The sequence below is a fragment of the Panthera tigris genome, chromosome A3 (assembly GCF_018350195.1).
Source record: "Panthera tigris isolate Pti1 chromosome A3, P.tigris_Pti1_mat1.1, whole genome shotgun sequence".
NCBI lineage: Eukaryota > Metazoa > Chordata > Mammalia > Carnivora > Felidae > Panthera > Panthera tigris.
Window position 1 is genome coordinate 14694203 of NC_056662.1, and position 25982 is coordinate 14720184.

The 25982-nt window shown below is 57.1% G+C and overlaps 2 protein-coding genes across 4 annotated transcripts in view; one reads left to right on the forward strand and one right to left on the reverse strand.

The window, feature by feature from the left end:
- The window catches only part of CDH22 (cadherin 22), a 67602-nt gene that overhangs the window by 18913 nt on the left and 22707 nt on the right, over nt 1–25982 (forward strand). Inside the window, exons 3-6 of the mRNA XM_042980261.1 lie at nt 2096–2215; nt 10458–10625; nt 14296–14489; nt 17213–17466. Of these exons, the coding sequence (XP_042836195.1) occupies nt 2096–2215; nt 10458–10625; nt 14296–14489; nt 17213–17466 (736 nt within the window). The remainder of the gene's footprint in view (nt 1–2095; nt 2216–10457; nt 10626–14295; nt 14490–17212; nt 17467–25982) is intronic.
- On the reverse strand, nt 13579–25430 carry LOC122237175. Of its 3 annotated transcripts, none has more exons than XM_042980265.1 (3): nt 25039–25430; nt 22490–22675; nt 13579–13763 (listed from the first exon to the last, which is right to left on the reverse strand). In XM_042980265.1, the coding sequence occupies exons 1-3, from the start codon at nt 25332–25334 to the stop codon at nt 13745–13747; spliced, it is 501 nt and encodes a 166-aa protein (XP_042836199.1). In that variant the 5' UTR covers nt 25335–25430; the 3' UTR covers nt 13579–13744. The 3 variants fall into 3 exon arrangements, with proteins under 3 accessions (XP_042836199.1, XP_042836196.1, XP_042836198.1); XM_042980262.1 differs by lacking the exon at nt 13579–13763 and adding an exon at nt 19928–20588 and having other exon boundaries at nt 22513–22675; XM_042980264.1 differs by lacking the exon at nt 13579–13763 and adding an exon at nt 19928–20645 and having other exon boundaries at nt 22513–22675.

Here is a 25982-nt window from a genome sequence, read left to right on the forward strand (position 1 = left end):
CTTTGCAGCATGTCTGTGAGGGAGGCATGATTGTACTATTGTATACTGGCGTGCCTCTGCCTCCGAGACAACAACAACCTGCATTTACGGAGTTCTTAGCAAGGGCCAGGCACTGTCCTCGGTGCTGAACATGGAAATCTATTTGAATTCTCAAAACCAATCCCAGCAGTTCGGTAGTGCTATCATCCTCATTTCACAAAGGAGGAATTTGAGGCACAAAGGGATTTGTGACGTGTTCAAGGTCAAACTGCTAATGAGTGGTGGAGTCATCACTGATCATGATTAAGTACCCTGGGCCACCATCCCCAGAGCCACTCTGCCTGTGCTGACTCTGCCACCCAGGAGGGCTTTGGTCCCAGAGAGTCCTGGGCTCAAATCCCACCACTTCCTCTCTGTGTGCTCTTGGTTGAGTCTTTTTACCTGTTTGGCCTGTTTCTTCACCTGTACCCTGAAGGGGCCCACTCTGCCTCTCAGAAATACTATGAGGATTAGAGATGATGGATTTAAGTGGCGGGTGAAGCTGGACATTCGCTTCTCTGGGCAGCCCTGACGTGGTTGACATGGAACCACAGCCGCCAAAGAGAGGCGCATTGCAGGGCCGGTTTAAGAGGCTCAGGCTGGGAGGGGGGACACGGAGAGGGAAATGAGAAATGCAAAAGAGTGAAAAATAAATACATGTGTCTGTCTGGAATGATCGAGGGCCCCAGGCTGGAGGCGGGAGAGGCGGGCGGCAGGCTGGGCTTAGCAGAATTGCTGCAGTAGCATTTCCAAAGCCTCACTCATTAGCCAAGCAGTGAATGGGCCTCCCCTCCCAGCGTGCCACCCTGCTGGCCCAGAGAGTCCAACTTCAGCCACAGGAGGGCCCCACCCAGAACCTCATCGGGTCTGGGCGCCATCCCCTCTCTAGCAGGGCACTCAGAAGGCAGCATCTGCTGGAAGTGAGGTCTGAGTCTCATCCCCTTGGGTGAAACTTGAGGTCTCAAGTCTCATCCCCTTGAGGTCCTGAGGCCCCCCCCCCCTGAGATTCCTCTTGGGTCTTCTACCTCACCCCCTGCTTTCTGGAAAGGTTCAGATGGCCCAGAAGGCTTTGCCTGTGTCTCCATCCAGCCCCTCCCCCACCCCTCCCCTCACCCCCATCCTGTCCAGCCTCACGTCCCAAGCCCTGATTTCGTCAAATTGAACATGATGTCAAATTAGAGCCATCTCTGGGACAGGCCGAGAGAAGCTCCCAGTTTAATGAGGCAGCGTCGAAAATCAATAACTTAATTGCCGCTGTTTGATGGACTTTTATCCAATTTATACTCTCCCCAGCAGCCTACGTGCAGAGCGTGCGGAGCATGTGGAGAAGTGTGTGTGTGTGTGTGTGTGTGTGTGTGTGTGTGTGTGTGTTTCTGGGGGCAGGGACAGTCTGGGCACCTAGGGGGAGGGGCGAGGAGGGCAGGAGGGCCCATAGCCAACTACTTTCCAAAGGGAAAGCTGGGCCCTGCCATCCTCCTGCCCCAGATCCAAATGACACTGGCCTCTGAGCCCCAGGGAACTTGGTTATCCTCTGGGCTGCCCCAACTCTCATCGGGTTGGAGGGGGAGGAAGGGAGGAGAAAGAGAATTCCCTTGAGAAATCAGGAGGGGCTGGGGTGGGTAGGGAGACCCCTGCTTTGTGAGTCAGGTGCCTGGTTTCCAGTCCTGGCTCTAACCCTGACCCTAATGGCCTTAACTGACGAAGATGACCATTGCCACCACCCACTGAGAGACGGAGCCTAGTCTGCCCTGAGAGTTTAAAATGCATTCCCTCGACGTTAAGAGCCAAGGACTACCCCCATTTGCTGACGAGGAAGCAGATTCAGAGAGGCTGCCTTCCTACAGCTGGGAGCCACCAAAGGGAGATTTGAATCCTGCTCTGATTCCATGGTCATGCTTGAGCCACAGGAAGGCCCCAGATCAGGAAGCGGGTTGGGAGTCGGTGTGGGGATGGGGACTGTGAGGGGACTGGCCATGACCTCCAGCCCGCATCTCCTCCCCCAGCTTCCCTGGGGTGGGGAGGACAGGCACAGCGGCCCCCGGGTGACCCCCCGTCTCTCTTGGTCCCCCGGGCCCAGGCACGTCGGTGATGCAGGTGATGGCCTCGGATGCGGATGACCCCACGTACGGCAGCAGCGCTCGGCTGGTGTACAGCGTGCTGGACGGCGAGCACCACTTCACCGTGGACCCCAAGACCGGTGAGGGGCGGGGCCAGGCCAGAGGGGCGGGGCCTGGGCGCACTCGGAGGAGGGGCGTGAGAGGGCGGGGCCAGAGGGCGGGCCAAGGTCTGCGATGGCCGGAGCGGGAGGCGTGTTGCCTGTTCCAGGGTTGCAGAGAGGGAAGGGCGGCCAGACGGAAAGAGCGAAGGGCTGAGGGACAGAAAAGAATAGGCCCGGGGGCGCCGGCAAGACTGGCAGAGAAACAAAGAAGCAGGATGCGGCCACATGGGGCGCCCTGAAAGGACTTCGGAGGTCCGAACTGAGCGGCCCTCGTGTCCTTGGTGCCAAACTGAGGCTAGTGTGGTCTGCAGCCCTTAGGGGGCCGGTCGTACGTGTATTCGGGGGAATCAGCTGGTGGGGGGCATCTTTGCAGCAGTTGTGAGCGCTCTGTTCAAAGGGCAGTTGTTACGGATCTGTTGGGAGGACCCCGTTGGAGAAGAATGACTTCCTGGCTTCTTCTCCCTCCCCCAGCACCACCAAACACAACCCCCCCTTACTTGGTCTGAGGTTAGAACCCGATGACGTCTCTGAGGGGCCTTGCCAGAGTGGCAGAGAGGGCAGAGGAGGAGAGGCCCAGACCAGAGAAGCCCTGCGCCGAGGTCACACAGCGGGGCGGGGCTGCGGGCGCCCAGCGGGGTGTTCTCCGTGCGCCCGCGGGGGGAGGGGCAGCGCAGGGGCGACGGCTGGAGACGAGACGCGGCAGCCCCGAATGTTTACCTGGTGCCGTCTTGGGACTCACAGTCCGGCGGGGGCTGGGGCACACGCACGAGCAGTTGGGATGCAAAGTTGTGGAAGGTGGTGGCAGCTGATCCCCCAAAGGCTCAGAAAGTGCGGTCCTGACCGCGATTCAGAGAGGGGCATTCTAGGCAGCGGGCATGGTGCGGGCAAAAAACTAGGAAGGGAAAGAACAGCCTGAGGCATGAGGGGAATTGTAAGCAACTCAGGACTGGGGAAGCAGGCAGGCTGAGATGTGACGTGGGCTGGCTGGCAGGGGCCCGACTGGGCCCAGTCAGTATAAGCCAGGCTCAAGACCTTGGATTTTATTCTAAGGGTAGTGGGGGAGGGTGTATGTGCTTGATGGATCTGGGTTTTGGGTTTTTGTTTGTGTGTTTGTTTTCTTGGGGTCGGGGGTTAAGGATTCCAGGCTATGAGCACAGTTATAATTGTATTATCTCACACATAGTATCTTTGTCATTTTTTTTCTCCTTGCAAAAGTAATACATTTTAGGAAACATTCCTACATGTAAAAATGTTAAAAAAAAAAAAAAGGAAGAAAGAAGAAAAGGAAAAAGAAAACAAAATTCCTACCCTTATCTCCAGTAATTGCGGCCCAAAGGTAGCCACTTGGTGTATATATCCTAGGAGATTTTGGACTCACTCACTTGAAAAATATTAAGTTTTTTTAATAGGTAACACATTTCAAGGTTCAAAACTCAAAAAGTAGTCCAAACAGATATTTAGTGGAAATTCCTCACCCCTTCCAGTCCCCCAGCCGCCCAGTCTGTGTCCCCAAGGCAACCAATGTAATTTTCTTGGATATCTTTCCAGAGCTATTCTATGCATGTACAAGAAAATAGGTACATGTATTTGTTTTATTTTTCTATACAAACGGTAGCTATAAACACACACTATACACACTGCTTGCCTTTTTCACTTAACAATACATCTTGAAGATTATTCTATATCAGTACATAAAGAGCTTCCTCATTCTTTTATTTAACAGCTGTTGTGGATACACTAAAATTTATTTCACCAGTCCCCTATTGATGGACACTTACGCTGTTTCCAATCTTTTGCTACAACGAACAATGCTACAGTGAATAACCTCATACATATATCATTTTGTGCTTGTGTGAGTATATCTGCAGGATAATTTCGGGGAAGTGGAGAAGCTGGGTCAAAGAGCACATGCATTTGGAGTCTGGATAGATAATGCCGAAATGTACCAGATTACACTCCCGAGAGCCACGTAGGAAGGCACCTGTTTCCCCTCCTCCTCCCCAACGCTCCGGGTTCATTGATGACTTTTAGGCAGGGAAGTGACATGCTCAGGTTTTCATTTTAACAAGATCCCTCGGGCTGCTCTCGGTAGCATGGCTCAGAGGCAGGAATTGAATTCAGGGAGACTCAGTCGCCTGGGGTGCCCAGCAGACAGCCCCAAAGGACAAACACCAAGGTCTGTGCCTTTTCTCAGCCCCTACCCAGGCTCCTTAACCTGCTCCATCCAGTTAGGGAGCCAGAGATGACACAGGATTGGTGGTGAGGGTTAGTTGAGATGCGGAGGAGGGAGAATGAGGGATGACAGTGAGATCCTGCCCAGGGCAAACCTTGGGGACCTGGATGAATGTAGGGGACTAGATTGAGGGGTTCCCACCTTTGGGTCTTGGGATGGGAAGGGGCCCCATCTACAGCAACAGGAGGAATGTGGATTAAGAAAACTAGGAGCAGAAGAATGAGTGAATGTGCCCTGGGATCTGGTGCAGAGCTAATTAATTCCATTTTAACCATAGTGGCTTTAAGATGAGCAAAGGGAGGAAAGAAACATTTAGAACATCTAGGAGGCCGTCTGAAATATGGGCCCAGAGCTCTCTGAATAGCCGGGGCTCTTTAAGCCTTGGTCTCCCATGCACACAATAGGGATAATAAATTCTCATCTCACATGATTACTGTGAGGGTCCAACGGGAGAGTTCCTTCACTCACTCAACAGCTCTTTGTTGAGTGCCTACTAAGTGCCTGGCTCTAAGCATATGGCAGGAGGCAAATCTAAGACCCTACCCTCCAGGAGCTTTCATCCAAGGAGGGAATACAGACAGTAAGCATATCAATGTGTAACAGAACGTCAGGTAGCAACAAGACACAGAAAGCAGGGTAAGGGGATTGACTTAGCTGAAGAAATCAGGACAGGCCTTTCTGGGGAGGTGACCTCGGGCAGAGACGCGAGTGAAGTGAGGGTATGAGTGTCTAGGAGGGAGCGTGCAGGCCAAGGGAGCAGCAAGCATACGAGGTGCTCGGCGCAGTATCTGCTACCTGCCCATACACCGAGGGGCTGCTGCTGCTGCTGAAGCCTTCATTCATTCAGCCCGACGAGGGGGCCTTAGAGTTGATCCCCTTTCAGAAAGAGAGGAAGAGACGGGAGATGGAAAGAAGGGAGGGGCCGGGATTGAGTCTGGGAGGTGGCAGGGGTGAGCAGTTGGAAGACCAGACTCCAAGACGGTGAGGACGGCCAGGTTGTAAGCCAGAGCATGGAGGAGGGTGGCAAGTGGGAGGCGGTGGGGCCCAGGGGGCGGGGCAGGAAGGGCTCCCAAGAGGCCAGCAAGCGGGCACCAGGCTGGGAAGGTGAGGCAGCGCACACGAGCTCCCCTCCTAGGGTCCTCAACTTGCTCAGTCGGAGAAGGTCTTTGCTGACATTTCCCAGGAAGGACCAGACTCCCCTCCCCCGCCCCCCACCTACCCTTGCCTTCAGCCCCACTGCAGGAGCCGCCCTGGTGCCATTCCCAGCCCGAGCTCCATTTCCCCAGCCAGGAATATTCCGCTGATGCGGGTCTATATTTAGCAGCTGCTGCGAGGTACAGTCTGTTCTCGCTGTGCAGATAGCAGGGAGCAGAGCCGGAACGGGCCCTGAGAGGAAGGTGTGAGGGAAAGGAGGAGGCGGGGTGCCATGAGGCCGAGTGCCAGAGGAGGAATTAACTTGTGTGTTTTAAAGGCCAGGCCTGCCAGCAAGCCCCCCACAGGGGCTACGGGGATGGCATTTGTGGGCTAATGAGGCATCGCTTGGGCTCCAGGGCCCCTTCTGCAGAATTTGGAGGGGACAGCAGGGGTGGCGAGGACGACAGCTGGAACTGGGGGCGATGGGTGAGGACAAGGCTGCAGGGAGCCGTGGCCAGGTTCTAATTCCCAGCCCCCTCCACTACCACCGCCCCCGCAGGAATAGTAAGGCTCTCTCAGAGACTTCAAGATACCTGCTGAAAAGTCTCAGCTGGGGCCAGACATGTCTGTTTTCCTGGGATGAATGAAACAAACCTTTGCTGAGCACCTTCTAAGTGCCAGATCCTTGGGTCAGGATGATAAACTAAATCTGGTTTCTGCCCCCACGGGGCTTTTGTTCCAACAGAGAAGCCAGAGACCAACAGACAATGCCACCCAGACAGTGAGAGGGGGGACAGAGGGTCCATGGCCGTAGGTCAGGCAGTTCAGATGTTTACTGAACACCTACTATGTGCCAGACCCGATAGATAAGATGATGAACAAGGCCAGTATGAACCTCTGCCCTCATGGAACTTATTTATCGGGTACCCAAATCCAGGGCTTGAGGAGTGGGGGGATCATCAAGGCATCCCCGGAATGTGAGACCTGTCACTGACAACTTTGTCTCATTGAACCGTAGCCCCATTTTATAGAATAGGAAGCTGAGGCTCAGGGGGACTCAAGAACTTGCTCAAGGTCAGATAGCATGTAAATGGTGGAAAGAAGACTCGAACCAGTCTGTCTGACTCCAAAGTCCCTCCTTTTTGTATTGCCTCATATGTGACTCTGTGGCCCTTATGCATAGTAGATCCTCAATAAGTAGTAAGTAGCATAGTAGGTCCTCAGTAAGTAGATCTAATGAATGAGTGAACGAAGGGACTTACCGAGCCAGAAGGTTTCAAGAACGACTGTAGGGGCGCCTGGGTGGCTCAGTCAGTTAAGCGTCCGACTCTGGGTTTCAGCTCAGGTCATGATCTCACAGCTTTGTGGGTTCGAGCCCCACATCAGGCTCAGTGCCGGCAGTACAGAGCCTGCTTGGGATTCTCTCTCTCCCTCTCTAGCTGCCCTTCCCCCACTGGTGCTGTCTCTGTCTCTCTCAAAATAAATAAATAAAAATAAAAATAAAAGAATGACTGCATGGGCTGATTTGGGACTTTTCCCCCAGAGCCAGGGGAAAAGGCACCAGCCTCCAGGGTGCTCCTCCCAGCATCAGAAGGTGGAAAGTGGGGAGCGGAACATAGCAGGTAACAAAATATGCCGTCAATTCCTCCCACCCCTTTAGATAAAGTGACTTTGCCACTGCTCCTATCGAGAGGGGAAGTCTTGAGGGGTGCCTGGCTGGCTGAGTCTGTACAGCTTGAGACTCTTGATCTCAGAGTCATGAGTTTGAGCCCCTCGTTGGGCTTACTTAAAAAAAACAAAAGAAAAAAAGAGGTAGAGTCTTGAATCTGGGAGCAGAGACTGTGTTCTGCCAAGTTCCAGATTAGACCTTAGGAGACCTTGTGGCCTTCACTCTTCCTCTTCGAAGACCACCATCTAAGGAAGCTAGCCGGGCTGCTAGAGACAGGAGAAGCCCCAGCTGACAGCCAGGACCAGCTGCCACATGTATGAGCCATGAGGCCACATTAGGCCTTTCAGGCAGCTGATGAGCCAGTGAAACGCGGCTGCACGAGTGAGCCCAGGAGAGGAACAGGCCCGGGAACATGATTTCTCCATCAGCTCTCTACGGCTGTATGACAAACTGCCCCCAAACATAGTGACTTCAAGCAGCAACAGTTTATTATTGGTCATAATTCTGTGCGTTGGCTGGGCAGTTCTTTTGCTGGGGTCACTCGTGTGGCAACAGTCAGCGGGCCAGTCAGCTGGGACAGCTGGCATGGCTGGGCCCCTCCCTCCGTGTGGCCTTTCCTCCTGGGCTTTTTTCCAGCACAGTGGTCTGGGGGTTCCAAGAGGACAGGCCCCCAGCACACAAGGGCTGGTCGAGCCTCCGCTTTTGTCACACTCGCTGATGTCGCATTGGCCAAAGCAGGCTGCGTGGCCAAGAGTCCGTGTGCGAGGCGGTGACCCAAGGGTGTGCGTGGCAGCTGGTGTGCTTTAGGGGGAGCACTGCAACCTACCGCTGGGTGTGATCCCAGGGCTGGGTCTAGAGGCAGCAGAGCCGCTGGGTACCCACCTCCTAGTATCCCAGAGATGACAGCTGATCATCTACGTGCCTTCGTGACCAGTTTCCAAGTGAAAAGAGTTTAGTGTCCCCACGTCCTCTGGAGCTAGAAGTGGCAGGGGCAGCAAGGAGTCCACCCACGGGGGTGGACCTCGGCCAGAGCCTAGCCCTGAGCCCCATTCACGAGCTTTTGGAGCACGAGCTCACAGATGCTCGGCGGCCCCGAACCCCAACACCCCTCTACATTCAGTGAGGTCCTGGATGCAAAGCGAATGCACACAGCTTAGCAGGAGGTAAGGGCTCCACTGCTCAGCTCCCTTCTGGGCCCCTCTGACTGGTGCACTCAGGGAGCGCCTGTCTCTGGCCCAGTGGCTATGCCACCATCGGTCTGTCTGCTGTCCCCTTTCCTCCCTCCCACCACCTTTCTTCACCCCTTCCCAGCGCTGTGACTCCGTTGCCTGTCTCGGTTGTTCTCTGCCTTTCTTTCCCCGTTCCGTTCTTTCTCTCCCTGCTCCTCTGTCTCCAGGCCTTTGGCTTCCCGTTCTCTCTCCATGTGTCCTCCTGAGTGTGCATTTCTCTCTGCTTGACCACTCCCCTCTTTTCCTCTCTCTTTCTGGGCTCCTTAGGTCTCCCTCACTGTCTGTTCCCTGGTCACAAAGGCACTGTCCCCAGTGCCTGTCTCTCTCGTCTTTTCCCTCCTGCCTCTCACTAGGTTCCTCTCCATCTCTCTTCCCCAGGCCCCCGTGTCTTTTCTGTCTCTTCTCTCTCGTCTTCTGCTCTTTCCCTCCTTCCAGCCCCCCGGGGCAGAGAGCACTGGTGGGCCCACCTTCCCCGTTCAGTCCCCGCCATCTGGGGCTGCAGAGCCTCAGCTGACAGACCAGCAGAGGCCCCGGGCCCTCCCCTCGTCACCAGAAGGGCGCCCTGTTCCCAGTCCCAGTGTCCGGGCGCAGCACCTGGGGCGGGTCAAGGAGGGCCTGCTCTGACCAGAATTGGGGCTGGTGAGGCGGGTGCTGCTACTGACATCTAGTGGGTAGCGTTATGCCACCCAAAGCGGCCATCGCACCAAGGTTGAGAATGCCCATTCTTCGGGGAGGTATTGTATTTGTCCCATTTTACAGATAAGGAGGTTCAGAGGAAGGGATTTGCCCAAGATCACATGGCCAACAAAGGGCAGATCTGGGATTTATCCCAAGTTCAGCTGCTTCTAAGACCCCTCTGACCTGGGGAAGAACCATTCTCAGAGGGGTCATCAGCAGGGAGCCTATTGAGGGGACTGGGAGGCCGCCGATGGAGGGTCTGCACGGCTCTTGATCAGACAGACGACACATTTTCCGTATCTCCGTGCGATCCCATAAACGCAGGGCCACCTCCTAGATGCCCTCCCCCTGGGTCCCCCAGCCACACGTACAAATGCACACATACGCTGCAACCTCTCCCCTCTTTCCGTTGCCTGTATTGGAGTCTGGGGGCTGTCTGGGGACATCAGGAGCCGGAGATTGGGTTTTATGGGGCGCATCGCGGGGCTGCTGGTGCATGACTCCACCTGGCACTCAGGCCCCGGGCACCACCTGTCACCACCTGGTCCTCGGCAGGTTGGAGTGAGTGGTGGGGGAGGCTCTGAATGCCTCATCGACTCTCCCCTCCACCTTGGGCTCCCACTGGCAGGGAGACAAGAAGCCCGGCCTTCCGCTTGGCAGAATTAATCCTGCGGTCACCCCCATTCCTGCGGCCCCTGTCCCTCTTGCACTGACAGCTTGAAGGATCACCTGATCAGTGATCAGCTAGTGCCTGGACAGAGCATCTAGGGCCGGGCCAGGGCACAGGGACCCCAGGGCTGACTCCGGGGTGGAGAGGGGTGTGTGAAAATAAGAGTGCGCACTTGTAGCTGGGAGGGTGCACGTGCGTGGGCGTGTATGCGCTCTCACGTAGGTTCTTGCGTGCGCTCTTATGTAAGTGTATGGGACGTACCCGGTGTGTGAATCTGGGTGAGTCGGTTCCCTGTAACACTCCGCGAGCCGCTGCTCCTTGCCTGGCTCTGGTGAGCGCCACCGACAGATGAAGAGCACATCTGTTTGAGCAGGTGTGAGTGCGAGTTATCTGTACGAGCACATCTGCGCGAGCGCGTGGGGGAGCGTGTGCCCTCGTGCGCGCCGGCCGCTGGGCCTGCTTCTGGACATTGCCACCTCCGTGTCTGCCGCGCTCCCCTCCTGAACTTGCCGGAGCCCGGCCGCTGCCCGTGGCGGGGTCTCCGTGTCAGCCGCCAGCTCGGGGGGGGGGGGGTGCGCATCTGTGACCTCACTCTCACTCACCCACAGGCGTGATCCGGACGGCCGTGCCCGACCTCGACCGCGAGAGCCAGGAGCGCTATGAGGTGGTGATCCAGGCCACAGACATGGCGGGCCAGCTGGGCGGCCTCTCGGGCTCCACCACCGTCACCATTGTGGTCACCGACGTCAACGACAACCCACCCCGCTTCCCACAGAGTGAGTGAGGCCTTCCCAGGGGGACACGGTCACATCTGCATCTGCCCGGTAGACGCCCAGCACCTCTCCCGTCGGGCTGCCGTGGCGGGGGTCCTGGGGGTCTCCGTTCTTCCTTCCAGGCCACCAAGCGACCACATGACCTCATGCTTCCCCTTCGGCTTCGGCCAAAGGAAGGACTGGAATCTGTCTGTCCCCCCAAGTCACCCACTTACCCCCAGGCCCCCGCCCATCGTGCTTCTTGCAAAGGAAACCCTCAGAGTTGTCTCATTTCCCACGCGGCCACATAACGTGGTTACCCTCCCACCCCTCACCTTGCTTCCTGCCGAGGCTGAGCCCCATCCGTCCACCTGCTCCAGCCCCTCGCTGGCCCGACCGCACACCCCACTTTGCTTATTCCATGTGATGTGCCGCAGACCCAAGTTTGCAAAGGGTAGGACTGGTGGGGGACACGGGGGTACAGACAGCGACTGCAGCCAGACCCAGGCTGAGGTCCACCCACGCTGCATGGAGAAGCTGAGGTCCGGGGTGACAGGCCCGTCCCCACAGTGAGCCCAGAGGACAGGACCCTGTTCTGAATTCTTTCCGCTCTCCGCCTCTCCTGGCACAACCGGGGATGGGAGGGCGGCTCTCTGGCCGAGTCCCTCACCCCCCCATCAGCCCAGCCAGCCCCTCTGTCCAGGCCTCGGCTGGGAGCCGCACTGGGGAAGCTGCCGAAGCTGGCAGAGACTAAATGCCGCGGGGAGCCGGGCTGATCCCTATCGGAGAGTCATTACTTGAGGTCTGCTGCTCTCACATTAGGCCCGCCACAGGGGACTGACCCCCGCGAGATAAGGGAATCCAATCCCTTAGCTGAGAGCGCACCATCATCAGGGCCTAGCGCCTCGGCCCAGACTCAGAGTGGGGTGGGCAGAGCCGGGAGCCAGCTCTGTGTCGCCCGGGGGGCCAGGGAGCCCCGTGCGGAAACTGGCCCGCCCACTCCCCCGGCCCAGCCGCACTGCTGATGGGGGCGCTTGGAGGCAGCGTGGGGACGGGTGGGGACCTCCCAGTCTCATGCCCAGTTGTGCGGGGCTCTGTGCCAGCTCTGAGCTGCAAGCAGTGGGGCAGAGCAGAGGAGAGGGCCCCCGGGCCCCCGGAAGACTCTTGTCTACTCATTCGCTTATTCATTCTTTCTCTCTTTTGAACATTTCTCTATTGTGAGCCATGCACCCAAACGGGAGGGTGTAAAATATAAATGGCCCGTTTGGCAAATAATTCTAAAGCGGAAACTTCCCGCAACCACCCTTGAAGACCACCCCCCCCCCCGAAGCCTCCATGTGCCTTTCCTGATCATAACTCACCCCCACACCCCCTCCTCCAGAGTTAACCACCATCTGCTTTTGTGATTTGCCACCTCTTTGCTTTGGAGTCACTTGGCCTATACACGCATCACCTGACATCCCTCCTTAAGTTCACCTGTTTTTTTTAACCTTATATAAACAGAATCCTACCATATAACCTAGTTGTGTCTTGCTTCCCCCACCCCCCCCTTTCCCCCACCCCCCCACCCCCCCACCCCCCCTCTTAAAATTCGTTTGTCATGCTTGTGGCTGTAATGTATTCATTTTCATTGCTGGATCGTGTTCCACCATGTACCCATTCTATGTCGAAGGACATTTGGTTTGTTTCCAGTTTGAGGCCATTATGAAGGATACTGCTGTACCTCGCTGAACATCTCCACGTCGCGTGTTGCGCGCATTTCCCCAGTGTATGTACAGAGGAAGAGGGGAATAGCTGCCTCGTGGGATGTACTCATCTTCAGCTTTACTAGATGAAGCCAGACTGTCCCCCCCACAAAAAAATGCACGCATCCGCTGTAGGACATCCTCACCACCACTTGCTATTGTCAGACTCTTGAATCCGGGTTAACCCGGCGAGCATAGACGAGTAACTCCTGCTCCTTTCCGTTCATTCACTCCCTAGTCACTCACACATTTCATTTATGTGACAGTTTGGTGTTCTGCCAGGCTTCGAGGACGCCTGATGAATAAGAGATACGGTTCCTGCCTTCCAGGAGCTCACACCCCAGACAGAGGAGAGAGGAGAGGGCGGGGAGAGAACAGGCAGAAAGGGAGAGGGAAATGAGGGAAGCCTTACACGAAGTGGGATGAGCTTGGTGGCCCTGGGGCACAGGAGCAGAGCCTGGAGGTTAGTCTGAGAAGGCTCCCTGGAGGAGGGAACGTTCAGGAAGACTGAAGGAAGGGTAGGAATTGGGGAGGGCGCAAGAGAAGGGAAAAGAGAGGGAGATAAGGCATTACAAGTACCTCCGGGAGGTCTGGGCTCGGGGAGAGGGAGGCTGAGGCTGCAGACTTGGGTAGGGGCCAGGCAGCAAGCATCCTGTGGGGCAGGCCGAAGGTCTTGGACAGCCTCACCTCAGGGCAGCGGGAGCTATGGAAGGGATTCAAGCAGGGGAGTGGCACCATCAACCTGTTTTAGACAGAGCCCCGCGCCGGCTGTTGTGTGAGAATGAATCAGAGGCCGCCGTTTCACACAAGTCATCCAGGCTTGGGGACTCCAAGAGGCACATCCCCAGCTGCACGGCCCCTGCGTCACCTGCACTGGCCCATCATTTAGCAAATGACCCTCATCTCGGCCTCAACTCTGGGACGAGAGCAGGGTACTGCTTGTGTCCCCTCTGACCTCATTTCTTCTTGTTTCTGCTCTGCTTCTCCCCTCCAGCCACAACGGCCATCTTGCCATTCTTCAAACACGCCAGGCATTTACACCCACCTCAGGGCCTTTGCACCTGCCATTCCCTCTGTCTGGAATGCTCTTTCCCAAATATCTGCTTGGCCTACTCCCTCACCTCCCTCAGACTTTTGCAAAAATGTCATCTTCCCCGGGAGCCTTTCTTGATTCCCCTATTTAAAACTCCACACACACCCTCATCGGTATTCTCCGTTCCCCTTCCCCTACTTTATTTTTCTCCAAAGCACCTATCACCATTTGATATACTGCCTGTTTTACTGATGTGATTGTTTGTGTCTTTCTCTTCCTGTTTAAGAGGAAGGCACTGAGAGCTGGGATTTGGGTCTGTTTTGCTTGTTGCCATAAGCCCGGTGCCTAGAACTGCATCTGAGATGTCACAGGTGCTTAACAAATCTGTGGAAATGAAGGAATCAATGTCATGAACACCAACGGCAACAGAAAAATCAGCATGAAGCCCCACTACTGTAACATAGTTTGTTCCCGTTATCGAGCAGCCACCATGGGCCAGGCTCTGTACTAAGCACTTTTCATGCCCCATCATCTCAGTTAATCGGGATAATGGCAGTGCTGTTAGGAAGACACTATTATTATTTCCATTCTACAGATGAGGACACCAAGGCTGAGGATTACACAGCCAGGGCTGACTCCAGAGCCTGGGCCTTGACCGCTGTGCTCCTCTGTGCCCCTCGTGGGCAGATGGGGAAACCGAAGCCCTCCAATCTGCAGGCACTTTCCCTAACCAAACAGCAAATAAACCCAGGGTCAGAATGAGGACCCTCCTCTTTGCACTGCCCGCTTGGGAGCCCCTGGCAGACACTGTCTTCCCTGGAGCCCATCTGGATCCCCCCTCTCCTGTCCCCTAAAGCTGGTGGAAGTCAGGGTAGGGGCTGCTCCCCATCCCTGTTCACAGCTGTGTCCCCTACAGAGATGTACCAGTTCAGCATTCAGGAGTCGGCCCCCATCGGCACGGCTGTGGGACGAGTGAAGGCCGAGGACTCAGACGTGGGCGAGAACACAGACATGACTTACCACCTCAAGGAGGAGAGCGGCAGCGGCGGCCACGTGTTCAAGGTCACCACGGACAGCGACACTCAGGAGGCCATCATTGTAGTGCAGAAGGTGTGCCCCCCCCCCCCCCGCCCCCGCTGCCTCAAGGGACAGGGGAGGCAGACCCAGGGTGGCCAGGTCTGGGAGGCCTCCGAGCAGCCAGACAGCCCCACCCCACTCGGCTCCAGAGATGAGGTCGCTCCAGAGACCGAGGACCAGCCTGGGGAAACAGTGATGGTACCGGTCCCATTTTACAAATGAGAAAACGAGGCCCAGAGAGGATACGCGGCCTGTGCAGGTTGCACAGCTAGTTACGCGAGCCAGGATTCAAACCAGATTTGGCTGTGTGCTCGTGTAATCACTGCCACGGGCTCCTTCGAGTCCACACCCTTCACTCTCATCATTTCCTTTAATTCTCGTGTTTCCCTCTGAAGAGACTTCAGTCCTTCGGCCCATTTTTGCCAGTGAGAAAACAGAGGCTCAGAGAGGTAAAAGGGCTGGCCCAGGGTCACACCAGGAGGGGGCAGAGTCCGGATTTGAACCCCCGGTTGGTCTGGTCACTCCAGGATGGGATGCTCGCTCCCTGCCCTTGTCCAGAAGCTAGCTCCCCCCCCCCCCCCCCGCACTCAGCCAGATTGTGTCGCCCTAAATCTGCTGCTGTCAGCCTGGGTCCTGCCTTCTGGGACCCACAGCAACACCTGCCCCGAGGGCCCTTCTTTCACTCAATGAGCATCTAATGACCTGCTCCCTACCTGGCCTCCAGGGTGTGAAAAGAGAAGACCCCCAGTTTCTCCAGCTATTTCCCATAAGATTAAAATATAATAGCTATTACTACTAATAATAAAGTGTAGACTGTGTGCTAGGCACTTTTCAACTGCTTTTCATGTATTAACTTATTCGATCCCTAGGGTACTATTATTGCCCGTTTTATAGATGAGAAACTGAGGCCATGAAAATTCAATAATCTGCATCCAAGGTCACGTACCTTGCAGAGCAGAGTAGGGCTATGAGCCCAGGCAGTCTGGCTCCAGAATCCGCCCTTTTTTTTTTAAATAATTTTTAAAGATGTTTTTATCTATTTGGGGCGGGGGGAGGGACAGAGAGGGAGACAGAGAATCCAAAATAGGACCCACGCTGTCAGCGTGAAGTCCGACATGGGGCTGGAGTCCACAAGCCATAAGATCATGACTGAGCCATCCAGGCACCCCACACTTTTTTTTAATGTTTATTTACGTATTTGGGGGGCAGGTGCAGAGAGAGAGGGGAGGGGAGAGAGAGAACCCAAGTAGGCTCTGTGCTGCCAGCACAGAGCCCAATGTGGGGCTCAGTCTCACGAACCCGGTAAGATCAAGACCTGAGCCGCAATCAGGAGTGGGATGCTTAGCCAACTGAGCCACCCAGGCGCCCCCAGAATCTACCCTTTTAAGCTTACATGGCTTTCAGTCTTCTGAGCTCCATTTGTCCTCACTGGAAGATGAGCCCATTTCACAGATGGGGACCAGCATCACAGAGCAGCAGAGTCAGGTCCCAAGTCCCGCCTCTGCATTTGCTCTCATCCCCAGGCTGCTCCTAATCCCCTCCCCCCATCCCGGACCCCTCCCACCTGCTCCAGCCCTGGCGCCTGAGGCGTCTCTGTGGAGTCACGCTGGCTCGGGGAGCGGAGCCCATGCCTGATTGATGGCCTGGCTCCAAAGCCCATCGCTCACTCACAGGCTCGGCTACCGCCAGCCTCCCTGCGTCCTGATTTCCCAGGCAACAGGACAGAGGACGGAGGTGGTCCTTTTGCTGCTGGAAAAGGTGCGGGGGCGGGGGGGGGGGGATGTTCTGAGAGAAACGGAGGGTCTCTACGCCCGGGGCAGGTCCCCAGGAAGTTTACCCTTGCCACTCAGATAGCTCCCCCCACACTACCGAGGTGGCTCAGCTGCACCACTGTGATTTCTCTTTGCTGTAAGGCGTTGTCTTTAGAAGGCCGGAGCGGACACACAGCCCTGGAGCTCATTCATCAGAAGGTCACCCATTAGTACTCCCTGATGAGAAGCAAGGCTCAGCATGGGTTTAGCCAGATTTCCAAGGAAAGCTCTAAGGCAGCCTGGCTTATCAGGCTCAACTCACATTAGTTGCTGCCGCCTACACAGCACACGGGGGGAATGTCTCTTTAACCCTCACAACTGAGGCCCAGAGAGGCTAAACAGATTGCCCACAGACACACAGCTAGTCAGCCGCAGAACCAGTGCGCTGTCCTCTCCCGTGAGGAGGGGCCAGGACTGGAGAGCTGCGCTGGCCCGGGTTTGAATCCTGCCTCTGCCGGTGACTAAGTGACCTTGGGCTAAGTTACAGAGCCTTCTGGGCCTCCACGTGCTCCTGTGTAAAATGAGAGAATCACAACCCAAGCCTCTTAGGGATGTTGTAAAATTAGGTGAGTTAATGTATTTAAAGCGCTGGTGCCTAGTAAGTGCTTCGTGAATTAATAAAATGAATCAAATGCCCCAACATTCTGTGCTGGGAGGCAGGAAGTGGCGGGGGGGGGGGGGGGGCAGTGGCCTTTAGCCCTGATGGGCTGTGTGTCCCTAGGCAAGACTGTCCCCTGCCGTCTCACTTTGCCCACCTGCGACCAGGGAAGGTTGGTCTGGGTCTCCAACCGCCGGTTCCTTGGTGCAGTCCATCACTCGGGCTCCCCGGCAGGGTCGACATGACCTTGGGCCAGCCCCGCCCCCTGTGGGCCCGCCCCCCTCACCTCCTCTCCCGACGCGGACCCCACCCGGCCCCCTCACCCGCCCTCTGCTCCCTCCCCGCAGCGCCTGGACTTCGAGTCCCAGCCCGTGCACACCGTGGTCCTGGAGGCCCTCAACAAGTTCGTGGATCCCCGCTTCGCTGACTTGGGCACGTTCCGCGACCAGGCGATCGTGCGCGTGGCCGTGACCGACGTGGACGAGCCCCCCGAGTTCCGGCCGCCCTCCGGCCTCCTGGAGGTGCAGGAGGACGCGCAGGTGGGCTCCCTGGTCGGCGTGGTGACGGCGCGGGACCCCGACGCCGCCAACCGGCCCGTCCGGTGAGACCCCCGCCCGGGGCCACGCCTGCTGCCTGCTATCGCGCCACCGCCCCGCGGACGGACTGCGGGCACAGGGGGAGGGGCGGGGGGGGCGGGGAGAGAAGGAGGGTGGACACAGAGACCAAGGAAACGGGTGTGAGAACGGTCACCGAGAGGCAAGGGACTCAGGACAAGGAGGGAGACCCAGGAGCGACAGACGCCGCAGAGTGAACCGGGCTCAGCCCCTCTCCTCTGTCTATACTGGCTCCCTCGGTGCCCTCAGCCTATCCGTCCACATGCCTATGACCCCCGATTCCACACTCTTGCTCACCTGGCCATCTGGCTCCCCAGGTCTCTCCACCCAAAGAAAACAAAAACATAAACACCCTAACGGTTGTTCACATCAAAAATGTTGGAGACCCCCTGACTCCCGCCTCTCTCTCACACCTCCCTCCGAACCACCGGCACGTCCCCGCCATCCCCACTTTAGCAGACTATCCAGAATCCGACCGCCTCTCTCCCCGTCTGCTGCTACCCCCATTCCTGCACTTCCCCCTACCCCGCGCAGGTCTCCCTGCTCCTGCCCCGCCCCCTCTTTAATCGGGAACTGGCCCGGGAGGCTCACGATCCTGCCCAAACAGAAATCAGAGCACCGCCCTCCTCTGCTCAGAGCGTCCCCACCCCCCAACCACCACCCAGAGGCGCCCATCTGGCTCAGAATAAAAGACCAAGCTCTCACAATGACCCCCAGAGCCATGAGCTCTGTACCCTCTCTGACCCTTGCTCCCATGGCCCTGCTTCCTAGTTCTCTGCTCAGCCACACTGGCCCCCTCACAGCCCCACAGATGTACCAAGCTCACTTGGCCTCCGGGCCCTTTGTGACTGTTGATTCCTCTGCCTAGAATGTTCCCCTCCTTAGTACCCCCGCAATCTGTCGTCCTACTTCCCCCGGGTCTTTGCTCGACACCCCCCCAACCCCCAGCCCCACCGCATCACGATCTAACATGCCACCTATTTTCCTGACTACTTTGCGTGTCTCCCTTCCACTATAAGATAAGCTCCGTGAGGGTAGGGGATTCTGTTTACCCTCAGGGCCCAGCCGGACGCCCAGCACTCAGTGGACACTCACTGCCTGCATGGTGAGTGACTGGAATAGAAAAGCAGAGAAAGACTGAGAAAAGAGACAGAGAGAGACTCAAGGGGATGGGGAGAGACCCCCAATGGGAGGAGGAGGCCAGAGAGAGGGGGGAGCCAGTGGAAAGAGGAGGAGTACCTAAAAGAGGCAGAGGGCCTACCTGACAATGTAGAATCAGCGGAGATTTGCTGAGAAAGCCAGAAAGGGGAAGAAAGAGAAACAGACACAGGGAGAGAGAGGGGCGAGCAGGGAGGGAGGCAGGAGGGTGGAGGGGAGGGGACGCTGCAGCTCTGTCGTTGTCCCTGACTGTGACCCAAGCTGGAAGAAGGTCGCACAGAAGAGAAGGGAAGAAAGGCTGCAGCAGAAACTGATCCAGAGGATGTCAGGGGGTAGGGGCAATGGCCATTGTTGGACAGACAGGAAGGAGATTCCTGAGCTCCCTGCTTCCTCCCTGAAACCCCTGTACATAATCAGTAAGTAGTCCCTGAACCAACTATGTGGCTGAGCAGTGAAGAGAGGGAGAAAGGAGGTTAGTTTGAGGATCTCTGCATTACACAATTCCGGATGGGTAACATTCCCATCACCATCCATGGGAATGGTTCCCTGAGTTGTACAGTGCACAGCCTGTGCAATCTTACATGGCGGCCCTGGGTGAGGACGCAGAGAGGCCATCCTGCCACTGTCTGTGGGCTCCCAGACTGGGAAATGCCCTCAGGGGTCTTAAAAGACCTCCTCGGAGGAGGCAGGAAACTAACCGAGCTGGTCCCTGTGTATGGTCAGGTGTAAATATGAGGTGAAGGGCATTCCAGGCAGAGGAACAGCATGTGCAGACAGATGGAGGCAGAGGAGTGGTAGATGTGCCTGGAGAAGAGCAGCTGTGATGGCTACAGTGGACTGAGGGAGACGAGGCAGCAAAAGCCAAGTCTGACAGGCCTCGAGGGCCTCTGTCCAGAGGGTCTGGGCCGCCCCTGCTCTCCTCACTGCCAGAGCCGTCCTGCCGCCTCTGAGCTCCTCCGTTGCCCTTCCGCCCAGGCATCTGGCGGCATCTCCCTAGCCTCTGGCTGGACCGCAGACCTCTCCCAGGAGGGAATCGACACCCACTTTTGGGAGGAAACTGAGGGCCAGGCCGGGGAGGAGGTGCCCCCGGAACCTTCCCAGGGAGTTGAGAGCCAGGAGTAGGAGCTGAGTCCTTGCCTCCCAGGTTAGTGCTCCTGTCTGCCTGCTCCCCTCCCCTGCAGGGTGGCTCTCACACCCCCTCTTAGTCTCCCCCCTCCTCCCTCCCTTGGCTTCCCTTTCCTCCGGCTTTTATCTGCTCGGAAAGGGCCAACTTTGAAACCAGCTTCTCACCTTCTTTCATCTCTCTTTGCTGGCCCCTTCCCTGGGGCTCCTCAGCGAGGAGCTCGAGACAGGTCCAATTTAACACCACAAACATTTACCCAGCTCCTCCTCATGCCCGCCCGGCCCTGAGCCAGGCCCGGGGAAGCTGACTCAGCCAAGGGCAGAGCTGGGGAGGAGCACCCCCGTCTACAGAGGACAGACATGGAAACAAGAGGCCGGTGAGGTGCCACTGAGAGACAGAAGGGCTCCTCATGGGACCCAGGTACTGCCCAGAGCCCAGCTTGTATCCCAGCTCCTGATCTCTAAGGGTCAGGAACTCAAGTCACGTTGAGTCAAGGGGGAAACAAAGGTAAAAAAACCTCTTCCCCGGACGCGTAGAGTCTGCCTTCTCCCGGGGCGGGGACACAGTCAACAAGTAGTGAAGCATTCGTTGACACAGTCTTGAAATAATTGCAGAGAAGAGCTATGAAGGGAGTAAACGGGGTAATGGGATAAGGAGGGTTGGGGCAGCAGGGGCTACTATGGAATGAGTAGCTGAGGAGTTGACAGATGAGCTGAGATCAGATAAAGAGAGAGGCCGACCTGTGAAGCTGTGAGGAAGAGCGGTCAGGTTCAGGTGGAGGGAACAGCGAGTGCAAAGGTCCTGAGGCAGGGGTGGCTTGGTATGTTCCTGGAGATGAAGACATTAAGTGGTGTCCTGGGAGATTTTGCCTACCACATTAGGCACCTGGGGGATGCAGAGGTGCAGATACACAGAGTGATGTCTTTCTGAGTTCTGCACTGGGAAGAGGGGACGGTGCCTCGCATTGTGGCATTTCCCCCTCAGGAGGAATCATACTCGTTTTACAGAGGGAGCTGAAGCACAGAGAGGAGAAGTGACTCTCCCAGTGTCATTCCGCTTGAAAGAGGAAGGAATGGTTTCACCCATTATTGTCAGCTTCTTGAGTCCAGCCTCCGGTTCGTTTCCACCCCTGCTTCTAACTCTCTGTGTGGTTAGGTGTCCTCCCCGGTGCGGAAGGCACAGAGGCGAATCAGACACGGGCCGACAGGAGGGCTAGGCCCCCACGTGAAGGCATCTAGTGACAGATCTAAGTCCCGGTGGTCTTGGCCTGAGGCAGGGGCTGGGGGAGTACAGAACTCCACGGAAGGGCAAGTAATCGGTGCGCGCCACGGAGGGGAGTGAGCCCAGGCTTCCCCAGACGGCCCCAGAGCAAGGCTGAAGAGGCGAGGTTAGACCAGGGAGAGGCCGCTCCAGGTTGGGGTGACGGGGAGCGCCGGGCGATAGGAACAGAGCCATGGAGCCAGGAGGTTAAGTCCAGCCGCAGGATGATTAGCTGGACGAGCTCGTGTCAGGGTGTGCGGCGATGAGGACAGAGGGGCACTTGGGACAGGCTGGGAAGGACCCTGAACGTCAGGCGAAGCAGTGGGACTCCGCTTAGGCGATGGGAAGCCTTGGAAGCTTTGGAGGGAGGAAGGACGGTGCTCGGATGGGCTCCTCTCTGAGGGGCAGAGAGGCCCTTGATCAGCCCAGCATAGCCCTACAGCCCGGCAGGTCTCCCTTGAACACTGAAAACAGCCAAGCCCACACCGGACCAGAGGGAGCAAATATCTCATTTCCTCCCAGCTCTCCACAGTGGGGTGCGGCAGAAAGTACGTAGGCTCTGGAATCAAAGAGGGCCTGGCTCGGAATCCCAGCTCAGTTATAGAACCGTGGGAAAATCACTGGACCCACAGCGAGCCCCAGTTTTCCCATCTCTAAAATGGGCATCACGATAGTACCTGCCTCATGCTTTTACTCAAAAAAAAAAAAAAATAGGTATTAAATGTCTCCTGTGTCCTACTAGGTTCTGTGCTTGGCACTCCCAGGGTTGGAGGGAGGCTTGTTTGGCACATAGTAGGCCCTCAGGAATGGACATTACTATTTTTCTTCGTGGCCTGGCCACCCGTTTCTACCCTTCATTCCGCAGCCAGTAGTAACCACATACGAATTCCCAGGCATCATGTTTGGGCTTTAAGTGGGTGTCTTAAGCCAGGGCTGGGGGTGGCGGGGTGTGGGCGGGTAGGAGAGAAAGAGTCACAGACAGGGTGGAGGGGGCAGAGGGGACTCCCTGCTGGCGGGTGGGGGAGCCCCTTTTGCATCTGAAGAGATTCTCCCTCCAGTAGCCTCCTACCGAGCCCACAGGGGAGCGCTGGGCAGGCCATACATGCTGGAGCCTCAGCCTGTTTATCGTGCCTGTGTGCGCTGTCTATGCAGACAGTTACGTGGAGAAAAACCACACGCACACCCGGGGCCAGGAAGCAGTACCCTCCCCACTCCTCCCACCCTTAACCTTGACGACAGTGGCATTTGGGGCTGTTAGAGTGTGTGGGAGTGCCCGCAGGTGTACCCGGCTGGCCCTGAGGGGCGTGTTCTTAAGACCTGAGGCCCTGGACCCGTGTGGGCTGGGAACCTGGCTCTGCCACTAAGCAGCCCTTTCGACCCAGGGCAAGGCATCCGGCTTCTGAGAGCCCAGTTTCCTCATCTGCGACATGGGGGTGATAAGAGTACCCGGGAAGATCTGAGGAGCTCACGCGTGTAAAGCCCGCCCGCAGACCTGGCAAAAAGCATCAGAGCTGACCCACGGGGCACGCAGCAGGTGCCCAGTGCTCTCACGAGTGTTGGAGTGTTGCGCCGCTAGTCGCTTGTCTAATCCTCGCCGCCGCGGGGTCAGCAGTAAGGCAGGTATTGATAGTATCTCCATTCTTAAGAGGAGGAAACTGAAGAACAGAGAGATTAAGTGATTTACCCAAGGCCACACAGCTAGATTGCAAACGTAGGCCACTGGGCACCAGATCGGCACTCTAGACCTCCATCCCGGGGCCTCCCCTGCACGCGTGCACAAGCATGCACACGCACGCGCACACACACACTAGCTGACACCTACCCACACTCTCGCTGCACTTCTCCACCCACACCTGTGCTGCTTCCCCTTCCTGCCCTCCAGGCCCTGGCGGACTGAACCAGGAGCAGGACCTTCCAGACTCACAGCTGCCTCCTGCCCTTCTCAGCCCGCTGGCAATACTCTGGGCCGTCCATACAGGGTGCCTCCCACAACCCCCCCCCCCCAACCCAGAGCACACGGACCACATTCTGGGTGGGAGGGGCTCCTGCGTACCCCTTACCAGACGGTTCTGAATAATAATTAGAATAACAATAGTTCCCTCTCACCGAGTAATTTTCCTAGAGCTCAGCTAGGCACCTTATCCCCCAGCTAGGCATTTAATCCTCCCAGCAACTCGCAAGGTAGGATTATCATTTCCATTTTGCTCAAAATTAAGGTTCAAAGATGGAAGTGACTTGTCAGGGGCATCGTAGAGTTGGACCCACACCCAGGGCTAAGCGGCTGCCTCTCTCGAGCGTTTCCTTTTCCAACAGCACAGCAGTATCTCTCTCTCTCTCTCTCTCATACACACACACACACACACACACACACACACACACACACGGTTTCCACCCACAACACAGACCAGCCACACAACTCATGCACCTACTCGTGAGGTCCACAAGCCTCCCCTCTCCCGCCCCCCCCCCCATGTTTGCCAGGTCGTGCTCCCTGCCTCCTGCCGCGCCCCTCCACCCCTCCCTCCCACTCACTGGCTGGCTTCTTGAGCTGGAACAAAACCACCTGGGCTCAGCCAGCCACGCTGACCTGCAGCCCCAAGTCTTTTGCTGGTTAATGGCAGGTCCCTGCGGCCCCCCCCACGGCCTTGGGAACAGCTGCCTCCACTTAGATTCCAGCCGCCCCTTCCCCTCCAGGAGGGAACAAAAGAGAGAAGCTGGGAGGAGAGAGAACAGGAGGGAGGTCTGAGCAGGAAGGGGAGAAGCAAGAAGGTGGTAGGCATCCTTCCACAAGCTCTCACACCCGGCTCCCCCCAGTGATCAGGAGCCCCAGGCTGTGCAGGCCTTGGCCTTCTCCTGGACTCTGTTCTCCCACCGGTAAAACCAAGAGGAGGTTCCTTCCAGCCGAGCTGACACTCAGAGGTTGGTTCTTCCTCCTCTGGACCCCAACATCTGTCAGGGCCAGGCTGGGGGCAGAGGGGACCTGAGGCACCGTGCTTTGCAGTTTCGGGTGGTTCAACGAGCTAAAAAGAACTCTGGGTATAGAGTCCCCAGTTTGGGTACAAATTCCAATTCTGTGACAGTCCCTGTGCAATTTTAGGCAGGGTCATCACTAGCCCACATGGCATCTTTGCATAAATAAGGAAAAAAATCCCTCTCCGAGAAGATACTCCCTCAGCTAGGACACGTGGCTTGGCAAGCTGAACACTGACTGGTTAGACTTTCACTCCGCTTCATCCCTTCAGCCTGGTACCTTTGTGCAGGACACAGCCTGCACAACCGTACGTGGCAGTCCTAAGCTTGGCAAGTTTCCTCTCTGAGCCCCAGTGTCTTCCTCTGTAAGACGGGGGAGATCCCATCAGCATCACAGGATGCTAGGTGGTCACCTCATCTATCTCGTTTTGCCCTTTTATCCCCGGGACGTAGCACAGAGGAGGCACTCAATGTCTGGGCGTAAAGGAACGCACAGAGAGCTGGCTGCAGGAAAAGCAGGCTACAAACTATTAAGTGCTGTCTAGTGGAAGGAAGTGTCATCTTAGGTCACTTTCATCCGGGTCAGGAGGGCCCAGGTTGGTCAGGGGCAAGGAGGATGGGGGTTTAGCAGCTGAGGGACAGGAAGGAGAGTTAGTGGGGGCTGGGGAGCCTGGCTGTAATGCCCACTATCCCCACAGGCATAGCCTTTTATAGTTGGTCACACAGTTTGCCTTCGCTGCCTTTGCCCCATCCTAGTAACTATGCAAAGAATAAGGGCTGTCACCTATGCCCAGTCCCATGAATTAGCTCCTCTAACCCACACCGGTGTGAGGTGAGTATAAATCACCCGCTTTTCCAGATAAACAGAGGCCAAGGAGGTCAGTGGCTTGTCCAAGGTCACACCGGTAGAGGAAGTAGGCCAGGATTCAAACCCAGCTCTGTCTCAGACCCGTCAGTTCCACTGGGTGTCATCATTCCCATTTAACAGATGCAGAAACGGAGGCCCCTGAAAGTTTGGTAATGCAGCTAAGCCCCACTGAAGGCTCACCTCGGGACTTTGTGCCTCCAGCAGGGGGCGTTTCTCGTGTCCTCACCTTCCTGGGCCTCAGTTTCCCTTCTGGGAGATGGGGAAAGGGCCCCTCTCCGCCCTGTGGGAGGGGCCTGGCGGCTCAGGCTGAGCCCGCCCTGCCGAGCTTCTTTGTCCTCGTCGCACAATGCGCCCTTGCTTGGCATTCGAGGCCTTTGTGGGCCGCACGGCCCGGCGGCGCCCCCCGCCCGCGTTATCAGCGCCGGGAAGCGGCGGCCGGAGCTGGCGGGGCCTCTCTGGGCCGCCGCCCGAGACATGTGTTGGACACGGGCCTTTCAGGCCTGGAGCCGCCGCACAAAGGCCCGGGAAGAAGGCGGAACAAAGGGCTTTTTCACGCGGCAACTGAAAAGCCGCAGATTAGCTCGCGCGTGCTGCGTAGGCGGGGAGGGGCCGCCGGCCACCCCCCCCACCCCCACCCCCACCCTCACCGCCGCCCAGACCCCTCGCCACCGCACTCGCTCAGCCCGGGTCCCTGGGCTGGGGCCTCCACGCCGACCCCCTCTTTCCAGCTCCGAATTCCCCTCCCCCCCGGGACACGTCCAAGCCCTGAATTCTGCGCCCGGGGGGGGGCCGGGGCCACGCTCTGCCTGCTTCCCCGTTCTGCGCGTTTGGCACCGTTTGCCACTCTCTGAACAATCCCTGCCCGCCATTCTCGGAAGGATTCTTTGCACCTCTGTTCCCTCCCCGCCCGGACTGCCTGCCCCGCCCCCGCGCAGTGGGTGCTATAGCGCTGTGCCAGGGGCTTTGCCCGCTTCCAGCCCTCACAGCTGTGGGGTGCAAATTATTAGCCCCATTACCCAGCTGAGGAAACTGAGGCTCAGAAAGGTTGAGGGTGCCCGCGGTCACACAGCAGGTACCGGTGCAACAGAGATCCAAACCCAGATCCCTTTCCACCGCTCCTCTGT